This window comes from Pseudophryne corroboree, chromosome 5 (assembly GCF_028390025.1).
Source record: "Pseudophryne corroboree isolate aPseCor3 chromosome 5, aPseCor3.hap2, whole genome shotgun sequence".
NCBI lineage: Eukaryota > Metazoa > Chordata > Amphibia > Anura > Myobatrachidae > Pseudophryne > Pseudophryne corroboree.
The window spans coordinates 491,748,573-491,774,410 of NC_086448.1; the positions used below are offsets into that span (position 1 = coordinate 491,748,573).

General features: G+C 46.0%; 1 protein-coding gene across 2 annotated transcripts in view; it reads right to left on the reverse strand.

The window, feature by feature from the left end:
- The window catches only part of DROSHA (drosha ribonuclease III), a 604,359-nt gene that overhangs the window by 159,890 nt on the left and 418,631 nt on the right, over nt 1-25,838 (reverse strand). For both annotated transcript variants that reach the window (XM_063922973.1, XM_063922974.1), the window contains one exon: nt 21,468-21,567. In XM_063922973.1, coding sequence (XP_063779043.1) covers nt 21,468-21,567 — 100 coding nt within the window. The remainder of the gene's footprint in view (nt 1-21,467; nt 21,568-25,838) is intronic.

The following is a 25,838-nucleotide window of genomic DNA, read 5'->3' on the forward strand; positions in this document are numbered from 1 at the left end:
AAAGAAACAGAGCAGTTTACCAAGTATTCCAAGTAAATGCGTGAGAAAAAAAACAACTTACTTGTACATTTCTTTATGCACAGTAAAAGAATACCAAAAATAGACTGCATAAATACTCTTACATGCAAGAACAAATGTTAAACCTTAAAACTAAAACACAACAGAAATTTACTTTCAGACATTAACATTCAGCTTTAGAAATATAGTACATTTTCAGAGCTGCACAATTTAGTGGAGCTGGAAGCATCAATAGAATTACAGGTTGAGTCACCCATATCTGAAACTCCGATATCCAAAAATTTCTCGGTGTGACCGAGATAGTGACACATTTGCTTACTTATGGTTCAATGCACACAAACTTTGTTTCATGCACAAAATGATTACAATTATTGTATAAAACTACATTCAGTCTGTGTATAAGGTGCATATGAAACATAAAGGTATTTCAGGTTTAGACTTCGGTACCATCCCCAAGATAGCTCATTATGGGAAGCAAATATTCCAAAATATGGAGAAATCCAAAATACTCCTGGTCCCAAGAAATACATATATGGGGAAACTTAACCTGTACTAGAAAAGAACAAAATTCTACTTGCATTGCCAAGCTAAAGGGTTTCCTTTTCGGACACTAAATTCACATAAGCATCTTCCTAATACTTATTTGCTTTAGATTAGTGTACAGGCCAGAAAGCTTCAAAAAGTCTAGGTGTTTTATTTGGCAAAGTGCTTGCATGTCTCTATTGAATTAAAGTACTTTAGAAAATTGTCGGCATTTAGCTTCAGATGCGATGTTTCAGTTTGACCTTTCGAAGGAGAAGGTAAAAACACTTGTCAATACTGTATAACATGTAATGAGCAGCTGTTGTGAGCTTAAGTCTTGCATTGTTAAGGTATAAATGGTAAAGTGGAACACTGTAATTGAAGGCTGTCTAATACATGAGAGCAGCTGATTTTTTTGTTTTCTATGTAAAGTTCACAATATCAAACGCAATATTACAGGATTTGCTAGCTTATGGCTGTTCACTATCAATTTGAATTTTAACCAGAAAGTTTAGTGCCATAAATATATTAAAGTTATAAAACAATGATTGACATTTGAAATATGCAGGGCAAAAATGTAAAGTATGAGTCATGTTTTAATGCTTTAGACTTAAAAAAAAAAATCCAAAATAATTAAATTTTTCCTAAACAATTTTATTGGTCTTATCAGAAAAAGACACAAAATAAATAATGTAGATCAGTAAAAATAAAAAAAAATATATATTTTTTTAACTGCAATGGACACAAAAGCATGTTTCAATGCAGCAGTATTAAAATGGGGTTTCCGTGTTTAGAAGAGTATTCTACTGAAATGTGCGTAAATCCTTGATTAATAAGGCAAATATAGGAGCATATTCTCTGAATATGAAAGCAAAAATTTATCCCGAATGAGTCTTTGGAACAATAATATGGCCAGAGCTCGATTTACATCACTGTAGCACACCATGCACACACCTCAGTAGACCTCAATGTATTAAATTTCACCACTGCTCAAATCACAAGCAGACGCCAATGATCATATACATAGGTACCATTTACTTTTTAAATTGTTTCTTTTTCTAAACGACAAACGGTCAACAATATACCATTAGAAATAACAGTATACTGTAATTTACAATGAATAAGATTTTAGCCTAAGTAGCAGAGTTAAGCTATACCCCTTTTCCACTAGCTTTTAAAACACGGGTAAATGCGCGGGGGCGCGCATTTACCAGTGTTTAATGCTAGTGGAAACAGCCCCCCCAGCAAATTCCCGGATCAAGTGATCCGGGAATCCTACCCAGGTAGCTTGCCGGGTTGAACACGTGTTCAACCCGGTAAGCTGTGTAGTGTGAACGGGAGCCGCGTCGAGGTGACACGGCTCTCGTTCACAGTGTATGGGAGGGCGGCGCTGGGAGATCATGTGATCTCCCAGCGCTGCCCCTGCCGCGTCACTAGCAGCGTCACCAACCCGGCAATATACTGGGTTGGTGAGCGATGTGGGAAAGGGGGCTGTAGCACGGGTTGCAGCCGTATCAGGCGACACGGCTGTGACCAGTGCTACAGATGTAAAAAGGGGTATTAGTCACAAGTATAATGGGATTTAAAAAAAATAATGAAGTAGGGGGACAAAAAAAGGTGAATAAAAACCTGAATCTGGGAAAGAAAAGCGTTATGAAAGACATAAAGGCAATGGGAAATATTGCTCTGTGATAAACGGTCAGATATACTGTACAGCCATTGCTCCATTACATGGGATGTGTGGTGTTGCTGTCAGCAGGGACATGCGAATGCTGCAAGCCCTAAAAGTACCAGGATTTCAGCTCTTATTAAAAAAATCAGTTTAAGATACAAATATAGCCACCTTACTGCAACAATTGCCACATCAAGGTTTAGGAGGAAACCAATTCATCAGACGTGGAGACCACTGTGAATGATTACACTGACATATTAAACAAGGCCCAAAGGGGAACCATGTCAGGAGCTCCTAGCACTTAGACTTATAGGAGAGTCACTACCACAATGCATGCAAACAATGCTTCACTACAGTGATCTGTAAAAATTGCCCATCATCTACCGCTCCCCCCCACCCCATGTACTGGGCATCTATTAACTCTAAAAAAGGGTTAACCATCTCTGAAGTCGTCCAATACTCTATAAGACAATCAGGCCTACAGTAAGAGATGTCTTCATTTTAGAAGACGCAAAGAAAACATTGCTATATGAATAACTAATGACTTACCTATGCTATTTTAGCAGCGTAATAAGCCTACTAGTGTCACTATCTAAAAGTCAACACTGACTTATAATTTAATGACTACTCTCTCTGAATTGAAATGTATGTTTTTTGTTTTTTTTTAAGTGTTTCACTTATGCCTCGGATTAGCTATCTACAGTAGTGGTTCTTAACCTCAACCCTCCAGTTTTCCAATGGGTCATGTTTTGCGGAGTTCTGTCTGTGGAGGCAGGTGGGATAATTACTGACCCAGCAAAATGTATTAACTCACCTGTGCATGATTGCAGAAACCACCAAAACATGACTTGTTGGTAATACTTGAGGCTTGGCATTGAGAACCCATGATCTATAGAATGACAGGGATGTGAATATTGCGACTGGCTACAGGCTACAGGCTCTTCTATAACTGAATACAAATGTGCTTTAATCCACAAATGAAACCTGTCATGGGACTGTGTAAAAATAGGTGTGTCTTTTACAAACAGAAAGAGGAATTAACTATTTCTGAAGGTATAATGGCATTCAATGCTTCAGATTCACTACTTCAATAAGCACAAATATCCTTAAAGCTGCACTGCCACTGCATTACATTAGACCAGGGGTGGGGAACCTTTGGCCCTCCAGCTGTTGTTGAACGACACATACTGTACTAGCATGCCCTGCTACAGTTTTGCTATTTGGCCATGCTAAAACTGTTGCAGGGCATGCTGGGATGTGTAGTTCAACAACAGCTGGAGGGCCAAAGCTTCCCCATTCCTGCATTAGACCAATCTACTCCTAACGGTAGCGGTAATGCCAAGTCTTGCAGTCATTTATCTAAAGCCGCTCCAATAATAAGCCAGAATCAAGATTATGACTTGTGATTGGTGCTCCTGCTTACTCCCACTCCTCAGATACTGTCATTTTATGTATGGATTTATATTTCTGGACCTGTTTTACAGAGTGAATGTCAGGAACTCCAGCAGCAGGAGCGAAGAGGTTAGTTAAGTGTACTGTTCAGGTGGTGGTACAGCTTTAGCAAATGGTAAAGTTCAAGAAGAGACGACAATGGTTAGGAAATATAATAATTATATTCAACATAAAACACTTAATCCATGAATATGCCTCCTCAAAATAAACAATACACGTTTCCTAGCAAGGGTTACTTACTGACAAACTATCAAAAGGCTAGGTAACAGACTCTTTAAACACAGTTGACTGTGATAGACCTAATGAATAGCTCCTTTACGAGGGGTGTGCAAAACGTTTCCGGATGCACAAAAAGTATTATATTTAAAAATGGACATTACATTTTTTCAAAGTATTTGCAGGGGAATCTATGCAGGGGAGTCTATGCGCCCAAACCATTTGTGGAAGCAGCAGGACCAGTCCGAAGCAGGTATGTCTTCTACATGCTAGATGAAGGTCTCCATGCAGCTTGTAGCGACTCAAAATGAATTCCACGCATCTTGCTCTTGATTTGTGGTAACACAAAGTCGTCGCATGGGGCTAGTTCTGACTGTACGACGGATAACCAAGCTCCGGGATGCGTTCATGGGTCAGAAAAACAAGTTTTATGGTAAGAACTTACCCTTGTTAAAACTCTTTCTGCGAGGTACACTGGGCTCCACAAGTCTGGACAATGGGGTGTAGAGTAGGATCTTGATCCGAGACACCAACAGGCTCAAAGCTTTGAATGTTCCCAGAATGCACAGCGCCGCCTCCTATATCACCCCGCCTCCCAGCACAGGAGCTCAGTTTAGTTAACCAGCCCAATGCAGTAGCAGGAAAAGAGACGACAACGGTTAGTAACCACATACACCACACTCTCACGACAAGAGAAGTGTCAGCGGCTAATGCCATATCAACCCAAAGAAGCTAAGTGCGTCAGTGTCAGGGGCAAACGCAGGATTTACTGGGGGGGGTTTCCGTAGGGGTATGAGGAAGGGGCATAAGCCTCGAAATGTCGACATTGTAGACACCTGAACAAAACTTTTGAACTGTGTCCCTGTGAGTGCCGTGCCGCTTTGCAGGACTTTATTGTATCTTGCACATTGGCACCGGGACCAGTTATTACAGTGAGCAAGGAGTGCTGGCAGGTTTGAATTTTATATATATATATATATATATATATATATATATATATAATGTGTGTGTATCTGTTTTGTATATGTGTCTCTCACACACACGTATACATTACACACACACAAAACACACCACACACATAGTGTACACTGTCCTCCACAGTAATTACACTACTGTCCCCCATAGTAATGCCACACACTGTGCCCACATAGTAATGCCACACATTTAACCATCCCATAGTAATGATACACTCTGTGCCCACATAGTAATTCTACAAGTTGTAACCCCCATTGTAATGCACACACTGTGCCCACATAGTAATGCAACACATTGTAAACCCCCCATAGTAATGCCACACACTATGCCCACATAGCAATTCCACAGATTGTAAACACATACACACAACAGTCATACCAAAACTGGCCCCCCCACTGCAATAAAAAAAAAAACAAAAAAAAAAACACTGGCACCAACCTCAATATTCATCTGAAGTTTCTCTCTCAGTATTACAGCAGTGTGGAGCAGCACGGAGCATTCCCTCCAGGGCAGGCATCAGAGCAGGGCACAACGAACAAAGCCGGACAGGGCGGGCGAGCTGGGAGGTGACGTAGGCTGTGTGACCGCATCACCATACAGTAGGTCACGGGGCCGGGCTGCAGAAGAGCACTGCCTCTGCAGTGCCTAAGCCCATTTGGACGGTATGCATCTCAGGCGGGCGGCGGCACATCTTACAGCGCTGCTATATGCAGAGGGCTCTGCTAACAAGAGCTCCCTGCAGCAGCTGGGATCGTGTACGCGATCATGGTGCGTGGTGAGACGGAGACACAGCTGTCTCCGTCTCTGAAAAGAATTTGGCTGATCAGGGGGGGTTTCTGGGTACTCGAAACCCCCCCCTGCGTGTGCCAGTGAGGGTGGGCGCCTTGTGGAGCCCAGTGTACCTCGCAGAAAGAGTTTTAACAAGGGTAAGTTCTTACCATAAAACTCGTTTTCTGCTGCGGGGTACACTGGGCTCCACAAGTCTGGACAATGGGAATGTCCTAAAGCAGTTCCTTATGGGAGGGGACGCACTGTAGCGGGCACAAGAACCCGGCGTCCAAAGGAAGCATCCTGGGAAGCGGCAGTATCGAAGGCATAGAACCTTATGAACGTGTTCCCGGAGGACCACGTAGCCGACTTGCACAATTGATCAAGGGTCGCACCACATTGGGCCGCCCAAGAAGGTCCAACAGACCGAGTAGAATGGGCCGTACTATGAACAGGAGCTGACAGACCAGCCTTCACATAAGCATGCGCAATCACCATTCTAATCCACCTGGCCAGGGTCTGCTTGTGAGCAGGCCAGCCACGTTTGTGAAATCCAAACAAAACAAAGAGAGAATCAGACTTTCGAATAGAAGCAGTTCTCTTCACATAGATACGGAGAGCCCGTACAACATCCAAAGACCGCTCTTTGGGAGACAAATAAGGAGAGACAAAAGCTGGAACCACAATCTACTGATTAAGGTGGAACGAAGAAACCACCTTAGGTAAATATCCGGGAAGAGTCCTAAGAACCGGCCGGTCACGGTGAAAAATCAGATATGGGGAACTACAAGACAAGGCACCCAAATCCGACACTCTTCTAGCAGAGGCAATAGCCAGCAAGAACACCACCTTAAGGGAAAGCCACTTAAGGTCAGCTGAACCAAGAGGTTCAAATGGAGGCTCCTGCAACACCTCCAAAACCACCGACAAGTCTCAAGGAGCCACAGGCGGGACATAGGGAGGTTGGATACGCAACACACCCTGAGTGAAAGTATGAACATCAGGTAAAGTCGCAATTTTTCTCTGAAACCACACCGACAAGGCAGAAATATGAACCTTGAGGGAGGCCAGACGCAGGCCGAAATCTAGGCCCTGCTGTAGAAAAGCCAAAAGTTTGGCTGTACTAAAGTTGGAAGCGTCATAATGGTTAGATGCGCACCAAACAAAGTAGGAATGCCAGACCCAATGGTAAATCCGAGCAGAGGCCGGTTTCCTTGCCTGCAACATAGTTTTAATGACCTCTTCAGAAAAACCCTTAGCTCTTAAGACGGAAGCTTCAAGAGCCACACCATCAAAGACAGCCGGGCTAGGTCCTGGTAGACACAGGGGCCCTGAACGAGGAGGTCTGGGCGTTGTGGAAGTAGAAGTGGACGCTCTGACGATAGGCCTTGCAGGTCTGAGAACCAGCGCCGTCTGGGCCACGCCGGAGATATGAGAAGCACATTTCCTTTTTCTTGCTTAAACTTCCGAATTACCCTGGGCAGGAGTGACACCGGAGGGAACACGTACGGCAGCCGAAACCTCCACGGCACTGCCAGCGCATCCACGAATGCTGCGTGAGGATCCCTTGTCCTTGCTCCGAAGACCGGAACCTTGTGATTGTGTCGAGACGCCATCAGATCCACATCTGGAAGACCCCACCTTTCCACGAGGAGTTGAAACACTTCTGGATGGAGGCCCCACTCGCCGGCATGCATGTCCTGACGACTTAGAAAGTCCGCTTCCCAATTCAGGACTCCTGGAATGAATATTGCCGATATTGCCGGTAGATGGCGTTCTGCCCAACGTAGAATCCGTGAGACTTCCTTCATTGCCAAGCGGCTTCGAGTGCCGCCTTGATGATTTATTTAAGCCACTGTGGTGGCGTTGTCCGACTGTACTTGAACAGGACGGTTCTGAATCAAATGCTGGGCTAGGTTCAACGCATTGAAGACCGCCCGCAATTCCAGAATGTTGATCGAGAGGAGAGATTCCTCCTTGGTCCACCGACCCTGCAAGGAGTGCTGCTCCAGCACCGCACCCCAACCTCTTAGACTGGCATCTGTCGTCAACAGGACCCAGTTGGATATCCAGAAGGGACGGCCTCTGCACAATTGTCGGTCCTGGAGCCACCAGAGCAGCGACAGACGGGCCTCCGGAGTCAAAGAGATCATTTGAGACCTGATCCGGTGAGGCAGGCCGTCCCACTTGGCTACAATCAGCTTCTGGAGGGGGCGAGAATGGAATTGAGCATACTCCACCATGTCGAATGCTGATACCATGAGGCCCAGCACCTGCATTGCCGAATGTATCGACACTTGCGGACGAGAAAGGAAGCAACGAATCCTGTCCTGAAGTTTCAGGACTTTCTCCTGAGACAAGAACAACCTCTGGTTGTGAGTGTCCTACAGCGCTCCCAGATGCACCATGCTCTGAGCAGAGACCAGGGAGGATTTCTTCCAGTTGATGAGCCACCCGTGGGCTTGTAGAAACCGGACCGTCATATCCAGATGACGCAGGAGAAGATCTGGGGAATTTGCCAGGATTAACAAGTCGTCCAGATACGGCAGTATCCTGACCCCTTGACGGCGGAGTACCACCGTCATCACCGCCATAACTTTGGTGAAGACTCGCGGAGCCGTTGTTAAACCAAAAGGTAACGCCCGAAACTGGTAATGGAGGTTGCCAATAGCGAACCTCAGAAATTGTTGATGTGACATTGCTATAGGAATATGCAGGTAAGCATCCTGTATGTCCAGGGAGACCATGTAGTCCCCAGGTTCCAAGGCCAGAACTATAGAGCGAATGGTTTCCATACGGAACTTGGAAACCTTCACAAACTTGTTCAGTGCCTTGAGGTTGAGAATGGGCCGGGAGGACCCATTCGGTTTCGGGACTAGAAACAGCAGAGAATAGTACCCCCGGCCCCTCTGAGCAAGAGGCAACTGTACTACGACTCCTGTATCCAGGAGGGTCTGTACCACCGAATGCAAGTGTTTGCCTTTGTCTGGTTCGACGGGACGTCTGTCTGGCAAAATCGATGAGGGGGTCGATTTTTGAAGGCTATGGCATAACCTCGAGTGACGACTTCCCGTACCCAGGCATCTGAAGTGGTCTTCAACCATTCCTGGGTATACCCTAGAAGCCGGCCCCCCACCCTGGGATCCCCCAGGAGGCCCGCCCCGTCATGCGGCAGGCTTATCGGTCTTGGCTGCTGGCTGACGGGCTGCCCAGGCTCTTTTGGACTTCGGCTTACCAGGTTTCTAAGTGCGGGCCTGCTTATGGTACGCCTGACCTTTTGCTTTACCTGAAGGACGAAAGGGGCGAAAGGACGTGCCTTTGGCCTTCGACACAGAAGGAGCTGTATTAGGCAGACAGGCAGTTTTGGCAGTAGCCAAGTCAGCCACTATCTTATTTAAGTCCTCCCCAAACAGAATATCCCCCTTGAAAGGGAGTACCTCCAGGGTTTTTCTAGAGTCCAGATCCACAGACCAGGATCTCAGCCACAATATCCTGCGAGCCAGGACTGACGTAGTAGAGGACTTGGCTGCTAGGATACCGGCATCAGAAGCCGCCTCTTTAATATAGCGAGAAGCTGTGACAATATATGACAAGCATTGTCTAGCATGGTCAGAGGAGATTTCAGCTTCTAACTCCAGGGCCCATGCTTCAATAGCCTCTGCCGCCCATGTAGCTGCAATAGTGGGCCTTTGTGCAGCACCCGTGAGGGTGTAAATCGCTTTTAGACAACCCTCGACACGTTTATCCGTAGGCTCTTTTAGAGACGTGACGGTAGTGACAGGTAGTTGAGGAAACCACCATCCTAGCCACATGTGAGTCTACTGGAGGAGGCATTTCCCAATTCTTAGACAGCTCTGGCGCGAGGGGATAGCGAGCCAGCATCTTCTTTTGAGGCACAAACTTCGTACCTGGGCTTTGCCAGGGTTCCTGACGTATATCCACTAGGTGGTCAGAGTGAGGTAAAACTTGTTTAATCACCTTCTGACGCTTGAACCTATCTGGTTTCTTAGGAGGGACGGATGGCTCGGGATCATGCGTAACCTGCAGAATTAACTTAATAGCCTCCAAAAGATCAGGAACATTCACATGTGAACTACCCTCCCCATCAGCCGTATCTGAGTCAGAACCTGTGGGGTCAGTGTATGTGCTGTCTTCATCAGACGAGGTGTCAGTGATAGCAGTGGATTGTGAGGAGACGAGCGCTCGCTTAGAGGACCTCTTGGACTTAGGCGAGCGATGGTCAGACTTTTTAGTAGTCAGGGACTGGTTCAACTTCTTTAATTGAGCAGATAAATCGTCCGCCCACGGCGGGTTAGCTGCAGGGACCACATACGGTTGTACCGGCATTGGGGGTCCCATAGGGGGTGTTAGTTTATGAACTAGCGTATGCAGAAGCGTGGAAAAAGCGGCCCACGGAGGGTCAGTATGTGCCTCCGTTGCCACAGTCCCACTGGCGGGCAAGGAGCCCCCAGAACCAGAGCCCACAGCTGCTATATTCTCCCCATATGTGCCTGTGGCTTCAGCAACACCAGCAGTGTGTTCCGCCCCAGAACCGTTACCCTCAGAAGCAGACATGATATAACTTGCAGTATGAGGTAACAGTACAATTATTAGCAGCACTATATCCGTAAACCCAACCCCCTGCGCAGTGTAGTCAGGACCAGCAGAGATAAAGGAGAGATATGGTGACTAAATCACAAAGAAAAATACATAATACAGTATATCTTTGTGAAAATCCTATATTAAATAACACCTGACGCACCAAGACCCCTCAGGTTATAGAATATAGGGATAGCAAGTTGAGTGAAAGACACGAGATGGACACCACTCAGCTATCAATGCACACACAAATAGTCACAGTTTGTACAATGCAGAGGTTATTACAGACAATAATACTGCACTGGACTAGCTTACACAGCTATATAGTCAATAGATATAACACTACACAGTAAGAAACTGGATGTATATCACAGGGTAATTGTACTATAAACCCCTGACTAAATGCACTCTTTCTTACTAACACTGACTAAAAAGGCAGGTAGAATACTTAAGTGTCATGTAAAGGCACAGCGCTGACAACCAGGCGGCTTTACACAGGAGGATTTGCCCAAGCAGTCCCAGGAACAGTGAGCTGAGGAGTAATGGCGCCGCAGACACTGACAGGGAGTGAGGAAAAGACAGAGATGCAGCTCCAGGGCGGGAACACTTGCTGGAAATGGCGCCCTGGGGCTGGGGGAGGGGCTTCAGGTTTAAGCCTTATCCCCCTTGCTGGCAAAACCACCGGGTACTGTGAGCGATATTAAAATCGGTTTTAAGAGAAAACCTGACCTGCGCCCATGCCCTGGTGATCTAGTGGGATCGCCTGTATCCACCGCCAGCGCGCGCGGCCCGCCTCCCACTGACCGCGCCGGATCGCGAGCGGGACCCACTTACCACCTCCCGAAGCGCGGCGACGCGATCCTGGAGAGCCCCAGCCATGTGTGTCTAACATGAAGAAAACCGGAGCCTCCGCTGTAGGTACCCGGCAACCAGGGCTCGGGAGTGTACAGCGCCGCTGGGGAGAACTGGAGCAGTGAATGTCACAAGACATTTACCACCGCTGCTGCCCTTGAAGTCTTCACTTTTTACCTCATAAAAAGCTTTTCTCAGGGCTGCTTGGAGCAGCCCCTCTGTTAAGTGCCTGCTTACTGCAGCACCAACTGTACAGAGAGAAAAGGTAGCAGGTGCACTATCTCACACTAGCTCAACCTGTAGTAACCAGAGGCACTTAGCATATTCCTGGCCAGGGCTATGAGCTTACCCACCGCATCAAGGTAGCCTCTCATTGGGTAAGTCCCTAACACTAACTATAGGGGTTCAGGTCCAGGGGGCAGGACACCCCAGAGCCACCCAGCCAGACAACCCCAGGGCATCGCAGGAGTGATAAAAATATAGGGTTAAAGAGGTAGGAGCAGCTATTGCTGCATGTGTAAATAATGTGAGGAGTAAAGGAAAATCATGTGAAGGCGCTACATATATATAAAACAAACTATAAGTGCCATGGAGTGATGAAATAGTGTTAAATTGCGATGCCCCAGGGACACCGAGCCACGGTAGGCACAGGGAGCCCCGCACCCCAGAGAATTCCCCCCATTATGGACTGCCATATTAAACAAAATGTAGGAGTCTTACCTCAGTGTGCTCATTCCAAATGTAAAGGCTAGAGTGTTGGACTATTTAAAATCAGCACCAACTGACAAACTGAGCTCCTGTGCTGGGAGGCGGGGTGATATAGGAGGCGGCGCTGTGCATTCTGGGAACAGCCAAAGCTTTGAGCCTGTTGGTGCCTCGGATCAAGATCCTACTCTACACCCCATTGTCCAGACTTGTGGAGCCCAGTGTACCCCACAGCAGAAATACACCACCTTCTTGGACTTGTGGGTAGGTGCAATGTCGTGATGGAGAAGGACACCATGTGGTAAAGTGAAATAGGGAGCGAGAATCTGGTGGTGTGAGAATGCCCATATATTTAACCACTTAACTGTTTGTCTGTTTTTTTTTTTTTTATTAGGTGAAGAACATGTTTTTAATCTTATCCAAATTAATTTTATTTAAAAAAAGATATATATTTTTTGATATTTGTAAAAAATAAATAAATATTTTCTCCAAACACAGGAACACTGGAAACCTAGCGACTTTGAATTTAATAGCCCGGGCAGCCAACAGGTTCACATGAAGGGGAAAGGGGGCTCTGGGAGGGGCGGGCGGGGTTTGTGTCAACCAACGACTGCTATTGTCTGCAGCCGCTGGGTCTGGGATCCTGTCGTGGTGACCAATCAATAGTGATCGGCAGCACAGTAAACACTGGGGGAGGGTACAGGGAGGCAGAGGGATGCCTTCCGTGCAGTTGCACAGGCTGCCTATTTTGACTGGTCACATCCTGTGCGACCAGGTCAGATAAAGCACTTGCTGGTGTTGTCGTATCTGATGCGACCATGTCAGGCAAGTGGTTAAAGCAGCAATCATTTATAAGGCAATACCAAACTGGCTTCTTACGTCCTATTACATTTACTCCCATGAGTGCAGGGTCTTGGACAGCGCCTGGAAATGGAATCCAGCACTTGCGGCAGGCATTGGTTGGCGTACTAGTCCACAGTGACAGTGTGCTGTTGCACAAGTGGTACGGTAGCTATATGGCCAGTCATCATCTACTTAGCTACGCTTACATCAGAACTTCTGTTGCGACGCACCTCAAACTGAGGTCCACTGAGCTAACTGTTGCTTGGTTGTGGGGTTGAAACGGTAGAATCCAGGAATCATCCCCACTTATGATCTCCCAAGTGTTTGAGCCTCCTTCTGATCTCCAGTCAGCTGATGGAACACCAAGCATGCAGAAACCTTGGTAAGGCCAAACTTTTCGTGTAGTATTAAGTGGATGAATCCCGGATGGATCGCCTTCTCTAACTGTGCCCCGGTCCCATCAACTATGGCTCGCACAGCAGGGATGTGCAGTGAGGTAAATGGCTCAGGAGGCACTGACTAGTACCAGAGCCAGATTTCCACACACTATATGAGTCAAAGGGTTCATGTGGACATTATGCAAAGGTACAGCAGTATAAACTCCTAGAAATTTGGTGAGTTTTGATATGAGATGTGCAGAAAAAATAGACAGTGCCTCACCTGCCATAGACTTTTTACGACAGAGTTTTGACTATAAAAATGATAAGAATAATACGAAGATGATATTTCTAAATATATTCTTCGTATTTTTCATATACAGTCAACACTCTGGTGCAAACGTTGGTATTACAGGAAAGCATCTGCCTCACCTGCCTTACCCCACCACACGTCACTGCAGCACAGCAGCAACATTTTTCTATGTGATGGTGGACACAGGTTGGACACAGCGCTCCTAGTCTTCCATAAACCATCTCCCACACCAAAATAATTCAAACCACTCAAACACGGTAATTTAGGTTGGTGCTTCCTCCCCAAAAGCAGCTCGCAGTCGGTCACAGACCAATCTTGTAGTCATACAAGATCATGGCTCTCCAGTGGTCTCTGTTGAGCTCCATATCGAGTTTGTGAAGGAAGTGTACATGCTGACTTCTTTGATGTGCAATGCTGCTTATATACGGTTCTGTATCTTGACATTTAACAAGAACTTTAGTCAAAGATTACAGTTCACAACCAGTCAGATTGTGTCTGCTCTACCTATGAACTGCACATCCGGAAATTTACTGCACACCCCTTGTATTTTCTGTGAAGAACAAATATTTATTTAAATAATTATGAACATCTAGGGAGCATAAGATTTATGTTGATCTATTATCTGAGCAGAAAGCACTAAGACTGCAAAAGCGCTTAAATACACGAGTATACTTTGGGAGAGAGTCAGGCATATTAAATAAATCAAGTAAACCCTGTGGCTAATTACAGGGGCAGCAAGATTCAGTTAGTGGGAATTCACCAGTCAGTGAATACCCGAGGGTGCACTTTTCCTTGCAGTAAAAGTCGCTGAGGAAAAGGCACAATCGGGGGTTCATGCACAGGGAAAACCTATCACTTCCCCAATTTATGCAGAATGAGTACGTTTCAGCTCAGTAAACCTGCGATTTCTGGCGCGGGAAAAAAAAGGAGTGTTGTGGTAGACTTACCATGGTTAACACTCTTTCTGCAAGGTACATTGGTTCCACAGGAAAACATCAGGGTGTAGAGTGGATCTTGATCCAGAGGCACCAACAGGCTAAAGCTTTAGATTGTCCCAGGCTGCATTGGGGCCTCCTCTATAACCCCTCCTCCAGGCACTGAGAGCTCAGTTTCGTTAACCAGTGCAATGCAGGAGCAGGCACGTAATAAGGTAGATGTTAGTCACATAGAACCACAATCTCACAACAGGAGAAGGGACCAGTGGCTAATGTCATACAAACCCATAGAAGCTAGGTGCATCAGGGTGGGCGCCCTGTGGAACCAATGTACCTCGCAGAAAGAGTGTTAACCATGGTAAGTCTACGATAACACTCCTTTTCGGCAGCAGGATACATTGGTTTCCACAGGAAAACATCGGGACAAGGGAGGGGACTAGCCTTAGTGGGTATAAGAACCCGGCGTCCAAAGGAAGCATCCTGGGAGGCGGAAGTATCAAAGGCATAGAACCTAATAAACGTGTTTACGGAGGACCACGTAGCCGCCTTGCACAATTGTCCTGCGTTCTGGAGAACAAATCTGAAGAGATAAAGGCCGGAACTACAATCCCTTGGTTAAGGTGAAAAGAGGACAACATCTTAGGTAAATAACCCGGTCGAGTTCTGAGAACTGCCCGGTCACAGTGAAAAATTAGAAAGGGTGGACAACAGGACAAAGCACCTAAGTCTGACACCCTTCTTGTAGAGACAATAGCCAGCAATAGGACCTTGGACGTGATCCATTTGAGGTCCACCGTCTCAAGAGGTTCAAATGGAGACTCTTGCTGGGCGTTCAGCACAACAGAGAGCCACAGGAGGAACATAGGGAGGCTGAATCCGAAGAATACCATGAGTAAAAGTATGAACATCAGGTATAGATGCAATTTTTCTCTGAAACCATACAGACAAGGCAGATATGTGAACCTTGAGGGAGGCCAGACGAAGACCTAGGTCAAGGCCTCATTGCAAAATAGCGAGGATTTTGGATGTTCTGAATCGATATGTATCATATTTCTTATCAGCACACCAGGTGAAGTAAGAATTCCAGACCCTGTAATAAATCCGGGCAGATGCCAGTTTGCAGGCTTTCAAAATAGTCTGAATAACTGCCTCGGAAAAACCTTTTGCCCTCAGGAGTGATGCTTCAAGAGCCACGCCGTCAAAGCCTGTCTGGCCAGGTCTGGGTAGAGACAAGTGCCCAGTACGAGACGGTCCGAGCGCTCAGGAAGTAGAAGGGGATTCTCGGTCGATAGACCCTGCAGGTCTGAGAACCAATGCCTTTGAGGCCACGCTGGAGCGACTAAAAGCAGTATTCCTCCTTTTTGTTTGAACTTCCGTAGTACCCGGTCATTGTGTCGAGATGCTATGAGTTCTACATCCGGTAGGCCCCATCTGTCCACTAGGAGTTGAAAGACTTCCGGATGAAGACTCCATTCTTTGGTGTGCATGTTCTGGCGACTGAGGAAGTCGGCTTCCCAGTTTAGGGTGCCCGGAATGAACACAGCCGATATGGCTGGCAGATGGCATTCCGCCCAACAAAGGATTTTTGACACTTCCATCATTGCCATGCGGCTTCGAGTGCCACCTTGATGGTTTATGTATACCACCGTGGTAGCGTGGTCTGACCGTACTTGAACAGGCTTGTTCTGTACCAGAGGCAGGGCGAAAGATAATGCATTGAACACTGCCCTCAACTCCAGATTGTTTATTGGAAGGAGCGATTCCCCCTTGGTCCATCGACCCTGAAACGATGCTCCAACACCACACCCGATACCCTCAGACTGGCATCCGTTGTCAGCAGGACCCAGTCGGGGATCCAGAAGGGACGGCCCTTGCTTAATCACTGGTCCTGTAGCCATCAGGTCAGCGACAGACGAACCTCCTGAGTTAGAGTAATCATCTGAGATCTGATCCGATGAGGTTGGTAATCCCATTTGGAAAGGATTAACCTCTGTAGTGGGCGGGAATTAAATTGAGAGACACCATCAGGTCCAGTACTTGCATCGCCGAGTATATCGATACTCTGTGGCGACAAAGGAAGCATCTTATCCTGTGTGTCCTGAAACTTCAGGGCCTTTTATGAAATCAGAAACAGTCGTTGACTGTGTGTGTTCAGAAGTGCCCACAGGTGCACCATGCTCTGAGCTGGGACCAGCGAGGACTTTTTTTCCAATTGATAAGCCACCCGTGGACTTGCCGGAAGTTTACCATCAATTGCAGATGACTGAGGAGGACATTGTGGGAATTTGCCAGGATCAGCAGGTCATCTAGATACAGCAGGATTCTGATCCCCTGGCGACGGAGATGGGCCATCATCACGGACATGAGCTTGGTGAAGATCTGTATAGCCTGGAATCGATAATGTAGGTTGCCAATAGCAAACCGCAGAAACTGCTGATGTGACATGGAAAAAGGTATATGCAGGTATGCATCCTGTATATCCAGGGATACCATATAGTCTCCGGGTTCCATAGCCAGTACAATTGGGCGCAGTGTCTCCATACGAAACCTGGACACTCTCACAAATTTGTTCAGGGATTTGAGTATAGGCCGGTATGAACCATTTGGTTTCGAAACTAGAAACAGGGTCAAGTAATAACCTCTGCCTCTCTGGGACTGACAACTGTTTGCAAAGCTTGCGCCTTTAATGAATCTGAAGGTAGACCCATGGTGCAAAACTGTCGAGGGGGACGTCTCTTGAAAGAGACAGCATACCCGTAAGAGACAACTTCCAGCACCCATGCATCTGAAGTGGTCTTTAACCAGACCTGGGCAAACTGCATAAGTCGGCCTCCCACCCTAGGGTCCCCCAGGGGCAGGCCAGCCCCATCATGCAGCAGGCTTGTCTTGTTTAGAAGCAGGCTGACGGGCTGCGCAGGATTGTTTGGCCTTGAGATTTGTGGTTTTGGGAGCGTGAGATTGTCTCGGGTATGCCTGACCTTTTGCTTTCCCTTGAGGCCGAAAGGAACGAAAAGTGGCACCTTTTGTCTTCTATGCAGAAGGATTAGTATTTGGGAGAAAGGCAGTCTTAGACTCTGCTAACTCAGACACAATTTTATTCAAGTCATCCCCAAATAAAATGTCTCCATTGAAGGGGAGTATCTCCAAGGTCTTTTTGGAGTCTAGGTCCACTTTCCATGACCTCAACCACAGAATACGGCGAGCCAGGACAGACGTAGTCGACGCCTTGGCTGACAACACACCAGCCTCAGAGGACGCTTTCTGAATGTAATAGGCGGCGGTGGTAATGTGAGACAGGTATTGCCTGGAACTGTCAGAAATATCCTTGGGCAGCTCATCCTCTAATGCCTGAACCCACACTTCAATACCTTTTGCAGCCCAAGAGGCAGCAATAGTGGGCCTATGCACAGCTCCTGTAAGGGAGTAAATAGATTTCAGGCATCCCTCCACACGCTTATCTGTCAGTTCCTTCAGGGAGGTCACAGGCAGAGTGGACGACACCACGAGTCGGGTGACGTGAGAATCCACTGGCGGTGAATTTTCCCACTTGCTACATAAATCTGCAGGGAGAGGATAGCAAGCCATGGTCCGTTTAGACAGAGGGAATTTATTCCCTGGAGTAGACCAGGGTTTCCGTCTGATGTCCACTAAATGGTCAGAATGGGCTAACATGTTTAAACGGCAGAAGGTGGTTAAAACTCTATCAGTTTTCTTTGCCACAGTAGTGGAATCCTCATAATCAGAGATTTGTAAGATTTGTTTAATAGCAACCACTAACGCAGAGACATCAATCTGCAAGGTAGAATCCTCATCAGTAACACAAGATTCAGCGTCTGACAGGACCGTATGCTCCCCCTCCTCTTCAGATGAAACATCAGAGATGTATGTGGACTGTGAGGAGGAAGTAGCCCTCTTAGATGACTCAGAGACACGGGAGTGACCTGGATTGGATTTTTGTCTAACCAAGGACTGATTTAATTGTTGCAGCTGGTTAGATAAATTTTCCGCCCAAGGCGGATTAAACATAGGGACAATATGTGGCTGTAGTGGCACAGGATGTCCCATAAGAGGCGTAAGGCATTTTACCAGAGAACCCAGTCGGTTGGTGAACGCAGCCCAGGGTAGCTCCACAATAGACCCAGGAGCTGTGGACTGACTAGGAGGTGTATGTCACATAGGCGGTAATTCAGACCTGTTCGCTAGCAAGCGATTTTTGCACTGCTGCGATCAGATAGTCGCCGCCCACAGGGGAGTGTATATTAGCTGTGCAAGTGTTCGAACGCATGTGTAGCAAAGTTGTACAAACAAATTTTGTGCAGTCTCTGAGTACCCCAGGACTTACTCAGCCGCTGCAAACACTTCAGCCTGCCTGGGACCAGAATTGACATCAAGAACCCTCCCTGCAAACCCTTGAACATGCCAACGTTTTTCCAAACACTCCAAAAATGCCTTCTTCCTGTCAATCTCCTTGCGAACGCCCATGCGAATGGATCCTTCGCCAAACCCATCACTGAGCGGCGATCCGCTTTGTATCCATGCGACACGCCTGTACACTGCGGTGCATACGCATGCACAGTTTGGACCTGATCGCCGGCTGTGCGAAAACGCACAGCAGCAATCAGGTCTGAATTATCCCCATAGTACACAGACCATCATACAAAACTTCCCCCTCTAGTAAATCCTTGGAGCATGCTCTGCATGATGCCGAAGCTTCCACTGATTTACTGCCCTTTCTGTAAGACATTAGGTAAGAATGCAACAACAGAGCAACTTAGGGAGTAATTCAGACCTGATCACTCGCTAGCTGTTTTTTGCAGTCCTGCGTTCGCATAGTCGCCGCCCACAGGGGAGTGTACTTTAGCTGTGCAAGTGTGCGATCGCATGTGCAGCCGAGCGGTACAAAAAGATCTTGTGCAGTTTCTGAGTAGCCCAGGACTTACTCAGCCGCTACGATCACTTCAGCCTGTCCGGGACCAGAATTGACGTCAGACACCCGCCCTGCAAATGCTTGGGAGCGCCTGCGGTTTTCCAAACACACCCACAAAACGGTCAGTTGACACACAGAAACCCCTTCTTCCTGTCAATCACCTTGCGATAGCCCATGCAAATGGATTCTTCGCACAAACTCATCTCTGAACGGCGATCCGCTTTGTACCCGTGCGACGCGCCTGTGCATTGCGGTACATACGCATGCGCAGTTCCGACCTGATCGCAGCGCTGCAAAAAACGCTAGTGAGTGATCAGGTCTGAATTACCTCCTTAGTACGATAAAGCCAGACAAAGTACAATACCTGCAAATAAATCCAGTATTATGTGACTGAGTACACAGTAGAATATATGTATTGGATAAATGCTGTGACGCAATGTATTAGCGGACCCAGACGCACCTAGCCTCTTAGGGTACAGAATATAGTGAAAGTTATATATGGGAAACACTGAGAGTGAAACCACACAGCAGATACAGGCACACACAATTATATAGGTAATGCAGAAATTATTATTAAAATAAGGCTGCACTGAACTAGAATACATATACAACATAGCGCGGTCCTAGACAGGAGGTATATATTACAATACTTGTACAATATATTCTATAACAGGTACACCCTTTCTTAACTAATGCTGCCTGTATAAAGACGTGTAGAATACTCAAGTGTTTGTAAAGTCACAGCTCTGTATACAGGCGGTTTTACAAAGAAGATCTTGCTCTGCAGTCCCGGAGACCAGCCGCAGCTATGCTCAGAAAATGGCGTCCAGCGTCTCAAACACGGAGTGAGGGAGTGTGAGGCAGCTCCTTTGCGGGAAAATCTGCTCACAGATGGAGCCCTGGGCCGAGGAAGGGGCTATAGGTCAAGCGCCACCTCCCCTATACTGGACTTCCACCCCGGGTACTGTGAGTCTTATTAAATGGGGTGTTAGTACACCTGACCTGTATTCAGATGACCCGATGGTCTAGTGAGGTCCCTACTCGGTGACAGTGTCCACGCCAGCGCCGTGACCCGTCTCCTTAGGTCACGGTCGGAACGCCATTTAATGGCGGGTCCCGCCTGGGGAATTCTCTTACCTCCTTCCCCGTAGGAGCCACGCGAACCAGAAGAGTGTCTGCAACTGTGTGCCTAAGCCGGAGCGTCTCCGCTGCAAGTACCTGGGAACTGAGCCACGGGAGTTTGCAATGCCGCTTGGGAGGTGATGGAGCTGCAGCGCTGAAGTGTCACCCTGACATACAGCACTAACAGCCCAGAGAAGAAATCTTCTTAGAAGCTTTTTCAGGGCTGCCCAGTGCAGCCCTCCAGTTAGGTGACCTGCTGCTGCAGGCACCAACTCGAAACTGAGCTCTTAGTGCATGGAGGCCGGGTTATAGAGGAGGCCTCATTGCATCCTGGGACAGCCTAAAGCTTTAGCCTGTTGGTGCCTCTGGATCAAGATCCACTTTACACCCCAATGTTTTCCTGTGGAATAAAATGTATACTGCTGCAGAAAGGATATTTAATTGAATAGCCTTTCCCTGCGCTACATGGTTAATTAGCTGTCAATTTACCGTTGGGCAAGCCCCACAGCCAATTGAATATGCCTGTGTGGATATTATATAACCTCAATGATAAAACACTGCATTTTAAGCAGTGGTTACAGGTGACTGGTGGAAAATGGTCAACACACACTATATATATATATATATATATATATATATATATACATACATATATATATACATATATATATACAGGTTGAGTCTCCCTTATCCAAAATGCTTGGGACCAGAGGTATTTTGGATATGGGATTTTTCCGTATTTTGGAATAATTGCATACCATAATGAGATATCATGGTGATGGGACCTAAATCTAAGCACAGAATGCATTTATGTTACATTTACACCTTATACACACAGCCTGAAGGTAATTTTAGCCAATATTTTTTATAACTTTGTGCATTAAACAAAGTGTGTCTACATTCACACAATTCATTTATGTTTCATATACACCTTATACACACAGCCTGAGGGTCATTTAATACAATATTTTTAATAACTTTGTGTATTAAACAAAGTTTGTGTACACTGAGCCATCAGAAAACAAAGGTTTCACTATCTCACTCTCACTCAAAAAAGTCCGTATTTCGGAATATTCCGTATTTCGGAATATTTGGATATGGGATACTCAACCTGTATATAATTTTTTGGGGCGGCAGGGGGAAGAGGGGCGACACAGTATTCTTTTAGTACCTTAGCCAGCATAGCAAGATGTTGATTTTGCACTATAGCTGTCCGATATGTGGCCAATCCTCCTTCTTCCAGACTGGGAAATAAATAGTACAGGTGGACACTGTAACAGAAAGAGAATTAAAGTGAAAAGCAAGCACAATAGAAAATAAAATCAGTTGCTAGTCATGAGCCATGCTTGTGATCAATAGGTATTAGCATCCGTATGCTGCAAAATATACAGCCAGATATTTATTATTAATCTGTCACATCTACTACACTGTACTTAAACAGAAGATGAAGCATATTATCAAAAGAATGAAATGTTTTTTCTTTCTGGGGAAGAATTGCTTAAGTAACACCAAACCAGATTAAGGTTTCATTTTCATTAACCCTGTATTGAATTAAATATTTAAAAAAAAACGATACACATTCTTAAAATAAACATTTCATTTATTTTATGTAGACCACAGAATTGAAAAATATAACAATTGAAAAATGACAAAGATACCACTGAATTATTTTTTAAACATTTAATGGGTATGTTGCCTACAAGTAAAATATACGTTATGGTAAGAATTTACCGTTGATAACGGTATTTCTCCTAAGGCCACAGGTTCCACAGGATAACATTGAGATATGATGAAGCGACAGCGGATTTGCACCAATCGGTCAAAGCTTTTCGGCCTCCCTGTATGCAACGGGACCGTCCATATAGCCCCGCCTCCTGGCTCAGGCAAATCAGTTGTATTCCCAAAGCTCAAGGCAGGAGTATCATAGATAGCCCTAATCAGGTGAGAAGAACACACATACACACCCCACCATGTCTATTGTTGACACCACCAAACCCATCATTCGCATTGCTGCGTGAATTGATATTATTTGACTATGTAACAACTCCCCTAAACTTTACCTTGGATATCTTGTTCTGAGGTAAATATTTTCTGCAGACTTGAATTCAGTACAGCCCCACCGCGAGTCATCCATTGTGACGGAACCAGAGATGACTTTGCCAATTTATGAACCACCCGTGCCTCGGCAGACAAGTTATTGTGTGTTGTAGATGGCACAGAAACCTTTCCAATATTTGTGCCAGGATAAAAAAAGTGGTCAAGGTATGGCAATTTTCTTATCCCCTGCTAGCGGAGATAAACTGCCATAATAATTTTGATAAATACTCTGGGGCTGTGGCTAACCCAAAGGGTAAGGCCTAGAACTGAAATGTTGCTGAAGGATGGTAAACCTTGAGATAACGCTGATGGACAGTGCTATAGGAGCCTGAAAGTAAGAATCCGGACTTATCCAGGAATACTATGTAATCTACTGGCTCCCCACAAAAACTATGGAGCGCAATGTCTCCATGTGAACCGTGGTACCCCAATTTATGTGTTTAGACTTTTTGAGATTGAGAATGGGGCGAAGGATCCTTTTTGACTCAACCCAGTTTGGAGTAAAACCCCCCATTGTTCATGGGTTACCGGAATGACTATTCCTGACAAAAGCAATTTCTGAACTGCTTCATGCAAATCCCTCGCCTTCGCCTCTACCCGAGACAGGCTAAAACAGAAGAACCTTCGAGGAGGATGCTTCTAGAAGGGAAAGCATAACCTAGAGATACCGCTTCTTGAACCCAGGCATCTGTTTGTAGACTGCTACCAGATCTGTGCAAACTGAAGAAGTCGGCCCCTAGGTTTGGGGTTATATGTGGAAGGAAAGGTGACCTTCTTGGAGTCTGTTTCTGTCTCCAGAATATCTGTTAACTCCTTCCCAAACAGAAACTTCCAGCCAAAGTTTCCAGAACCTTCTTTGATTCTGAATCAGCTTTCCATGTATGTAAGCCAAACTGCTCTGTGAGCAGCTATTGTTAATGCTGATGCCCTAGAACATTAGTGTCCATATGAGCTATATGGGATTCTTGCTCCCTTGCAGGCGCTGAAAACCTGTCTTCCAGTACCTCAGCCCAATGTACCTACAGCACCTGGTATTCCAAGGTGGTCTCCCCTCCAAGAACTAACCAGGCCCAACACTACTTAGCGTCAAAGATCTAGTGAGATTGGGCCTATCCAGTGGTGTGGCCATAGATTGCAAGGTGAAGTCTTGGCTGGCCTAATGACTGTCCCAGACAAAGACAATATGTTTTTTTTGAAAACCATTCATCTTTTGACGTTGATGGCAGAGGCCATATAGATTTTTGCACTATCAATGACATGCGTATCTATTTTGGGAGGCACTTCCCTATTTTAAACAGTCCCCAGCTGGAAAAATATATTGGAATCCCATTTACCGGGAATTCTATTTTATTGGGTGTAACCCAAACCTTTTCCCTGAATTCTGCCCTCGTGAGGAGGCCCTATTATTGTTTTGGGACGTTTAAACATAGGTGCCTTAATTTTAACCCAGGCTCTGCTGCCTCTATTGACAGACTAGCCTTTTCTGCTCTCATTTATTCAGCTTATTCATTAAGCTGATACCCTTTACCTGTTCTTCGTATGCTGAAGTAGAGTATATAGAGCTTCCATCGTCTGATGATCATCATGTGTAGCCTGTGAAGTCGATGATTTATTTACATTCGGTTCATGAGCTTATCTTATTGGAGAAGCTGTTGGGGATATACCGTAGGTAGGGAGCTGCATGTATGGTTTAATAGTGAACCCTATTCCTGGTACTGAAGCTGTAAGAATTAACTTTTCAGCTAGACTGGACAAGGTCTGTGCAAACATCATCCCAATGGGTCTATCTACACCTGTTGTAGATCAGGGATGTATTATGCTGAACAGCAAACCATTTTACACATAACCCATCCTGTACCAGATCATAGAGGATAATACAGTTTTTGCAAAACAACAAGATATGAGTGTAAGTGTACCCTCGTCACTTTTGCCACTCTTAGACATGATAAATAATCAGCACTTTCACAGTGTACTACACAATTTGTGACTGTAACCACTTTATTTTTCTAAAGTGATATCAATCTGACCCTACCCATGCACCTGCATTGAGGATCAGAAGATCAACCGACAAACATTTATATTAAAGTCAGCAATCACACTTGCAGTCAGTCACATGTTATATATTAGTCATATGAGCATAATATCAACTACAAACACATTTTAAAGTATGTAGGAGTACATATTACTGAATTCTGTTCTATACAGATCTTAACGTATTCAGATGCAATGCGAAGAAAACCATAGTAATGTACACAGACTCATATGCAATAGGGACTAAACGTAACTATTCATACTAACAAAAGTAGATAGAAATTTAGTGCTGTATAACCCGTACTCAGTAGAGTGGGATACAGATAGACTCACCTCACTTCCAAGATCGATCAATACGTTAGCGAACGCTGAGTGGATCCAGACGCTACTAGTGTACACTGCCGCTCCAGGAACTTTAAGTGAACACAGACGCACTGTGCATACAGACGCACCGGTCATACAGACGCTTGTACTGTGACCAGGTCTCCTCGCGGTAGATTTAGTGAACACAGACGCAGCAGCCTATGCTGCAACCAAGACCCTTCGTGGTAGGGTCTGAGACGGAAGTGAGGCAACAGTTCATGGCGGGAGACCGATGGAAACTGGTAATGAACTGGGGGGGAGGGGCGACCAGGAGAGCGTATGACTCCCCACCGCTGAAATCAACTCTAGGGATCGCAGCCTCATGCTATTCCTGGTGCCTTATGATCCCTAAGGCCTAATGCTGGAGCACCCATGGTGGGGGAGCGCAGCTACTGTTTGGTAGTCTCCTCCCAATACAGTGCGGCTGTGTCCGTCTTCCCCTTCTAAGTGGAACCGATGCCTTACCTTCTCCCCGTGCTCCGGCCATAGCCTGGTAACGTCTGCTGGACCTGCTAGTATATCCGACACAGACGCCCGCCGAAAAAGCACTGTACTCGTAGGTAAGCGTTGTCGCGACCCGGCGGAGAGTTGTTGGAGCGACTCTTTCTAAGGTACGTATAAGATGCTTTTTAGAAAGATCACTCAAGAAGAAATAGTAAGACTATAAAAACAGGATTTTAACACCTACCAGTAAATCCTTTTCTCCTAGTCCGTAGAGGATGCTGGGGTCCACTTATTGACCATGGGGTATAGACGGTTCCGCAGGAGCCATGGGCACTCTTAAGACTTTTCAATGGGTGTAAACTGGCTCCTCCCTCTATGCCCCTCCTTCAGACTTCAGATATAGGAACTGTGCCCAGGGAGATGGGCATTTTGAGGAAAGGATTTACTTTAATACTAGTGGTGAGATGCATACCAGCTCACAACTCAACCATGCCGCACACATGGCAATCAACATAACACACGCCAACAGGCACAAATTAATTGCAGCAACAAGCTGAAACTAACATAACACAACTTGTGTATAACTAAACTGCATGTAAAGTACGCA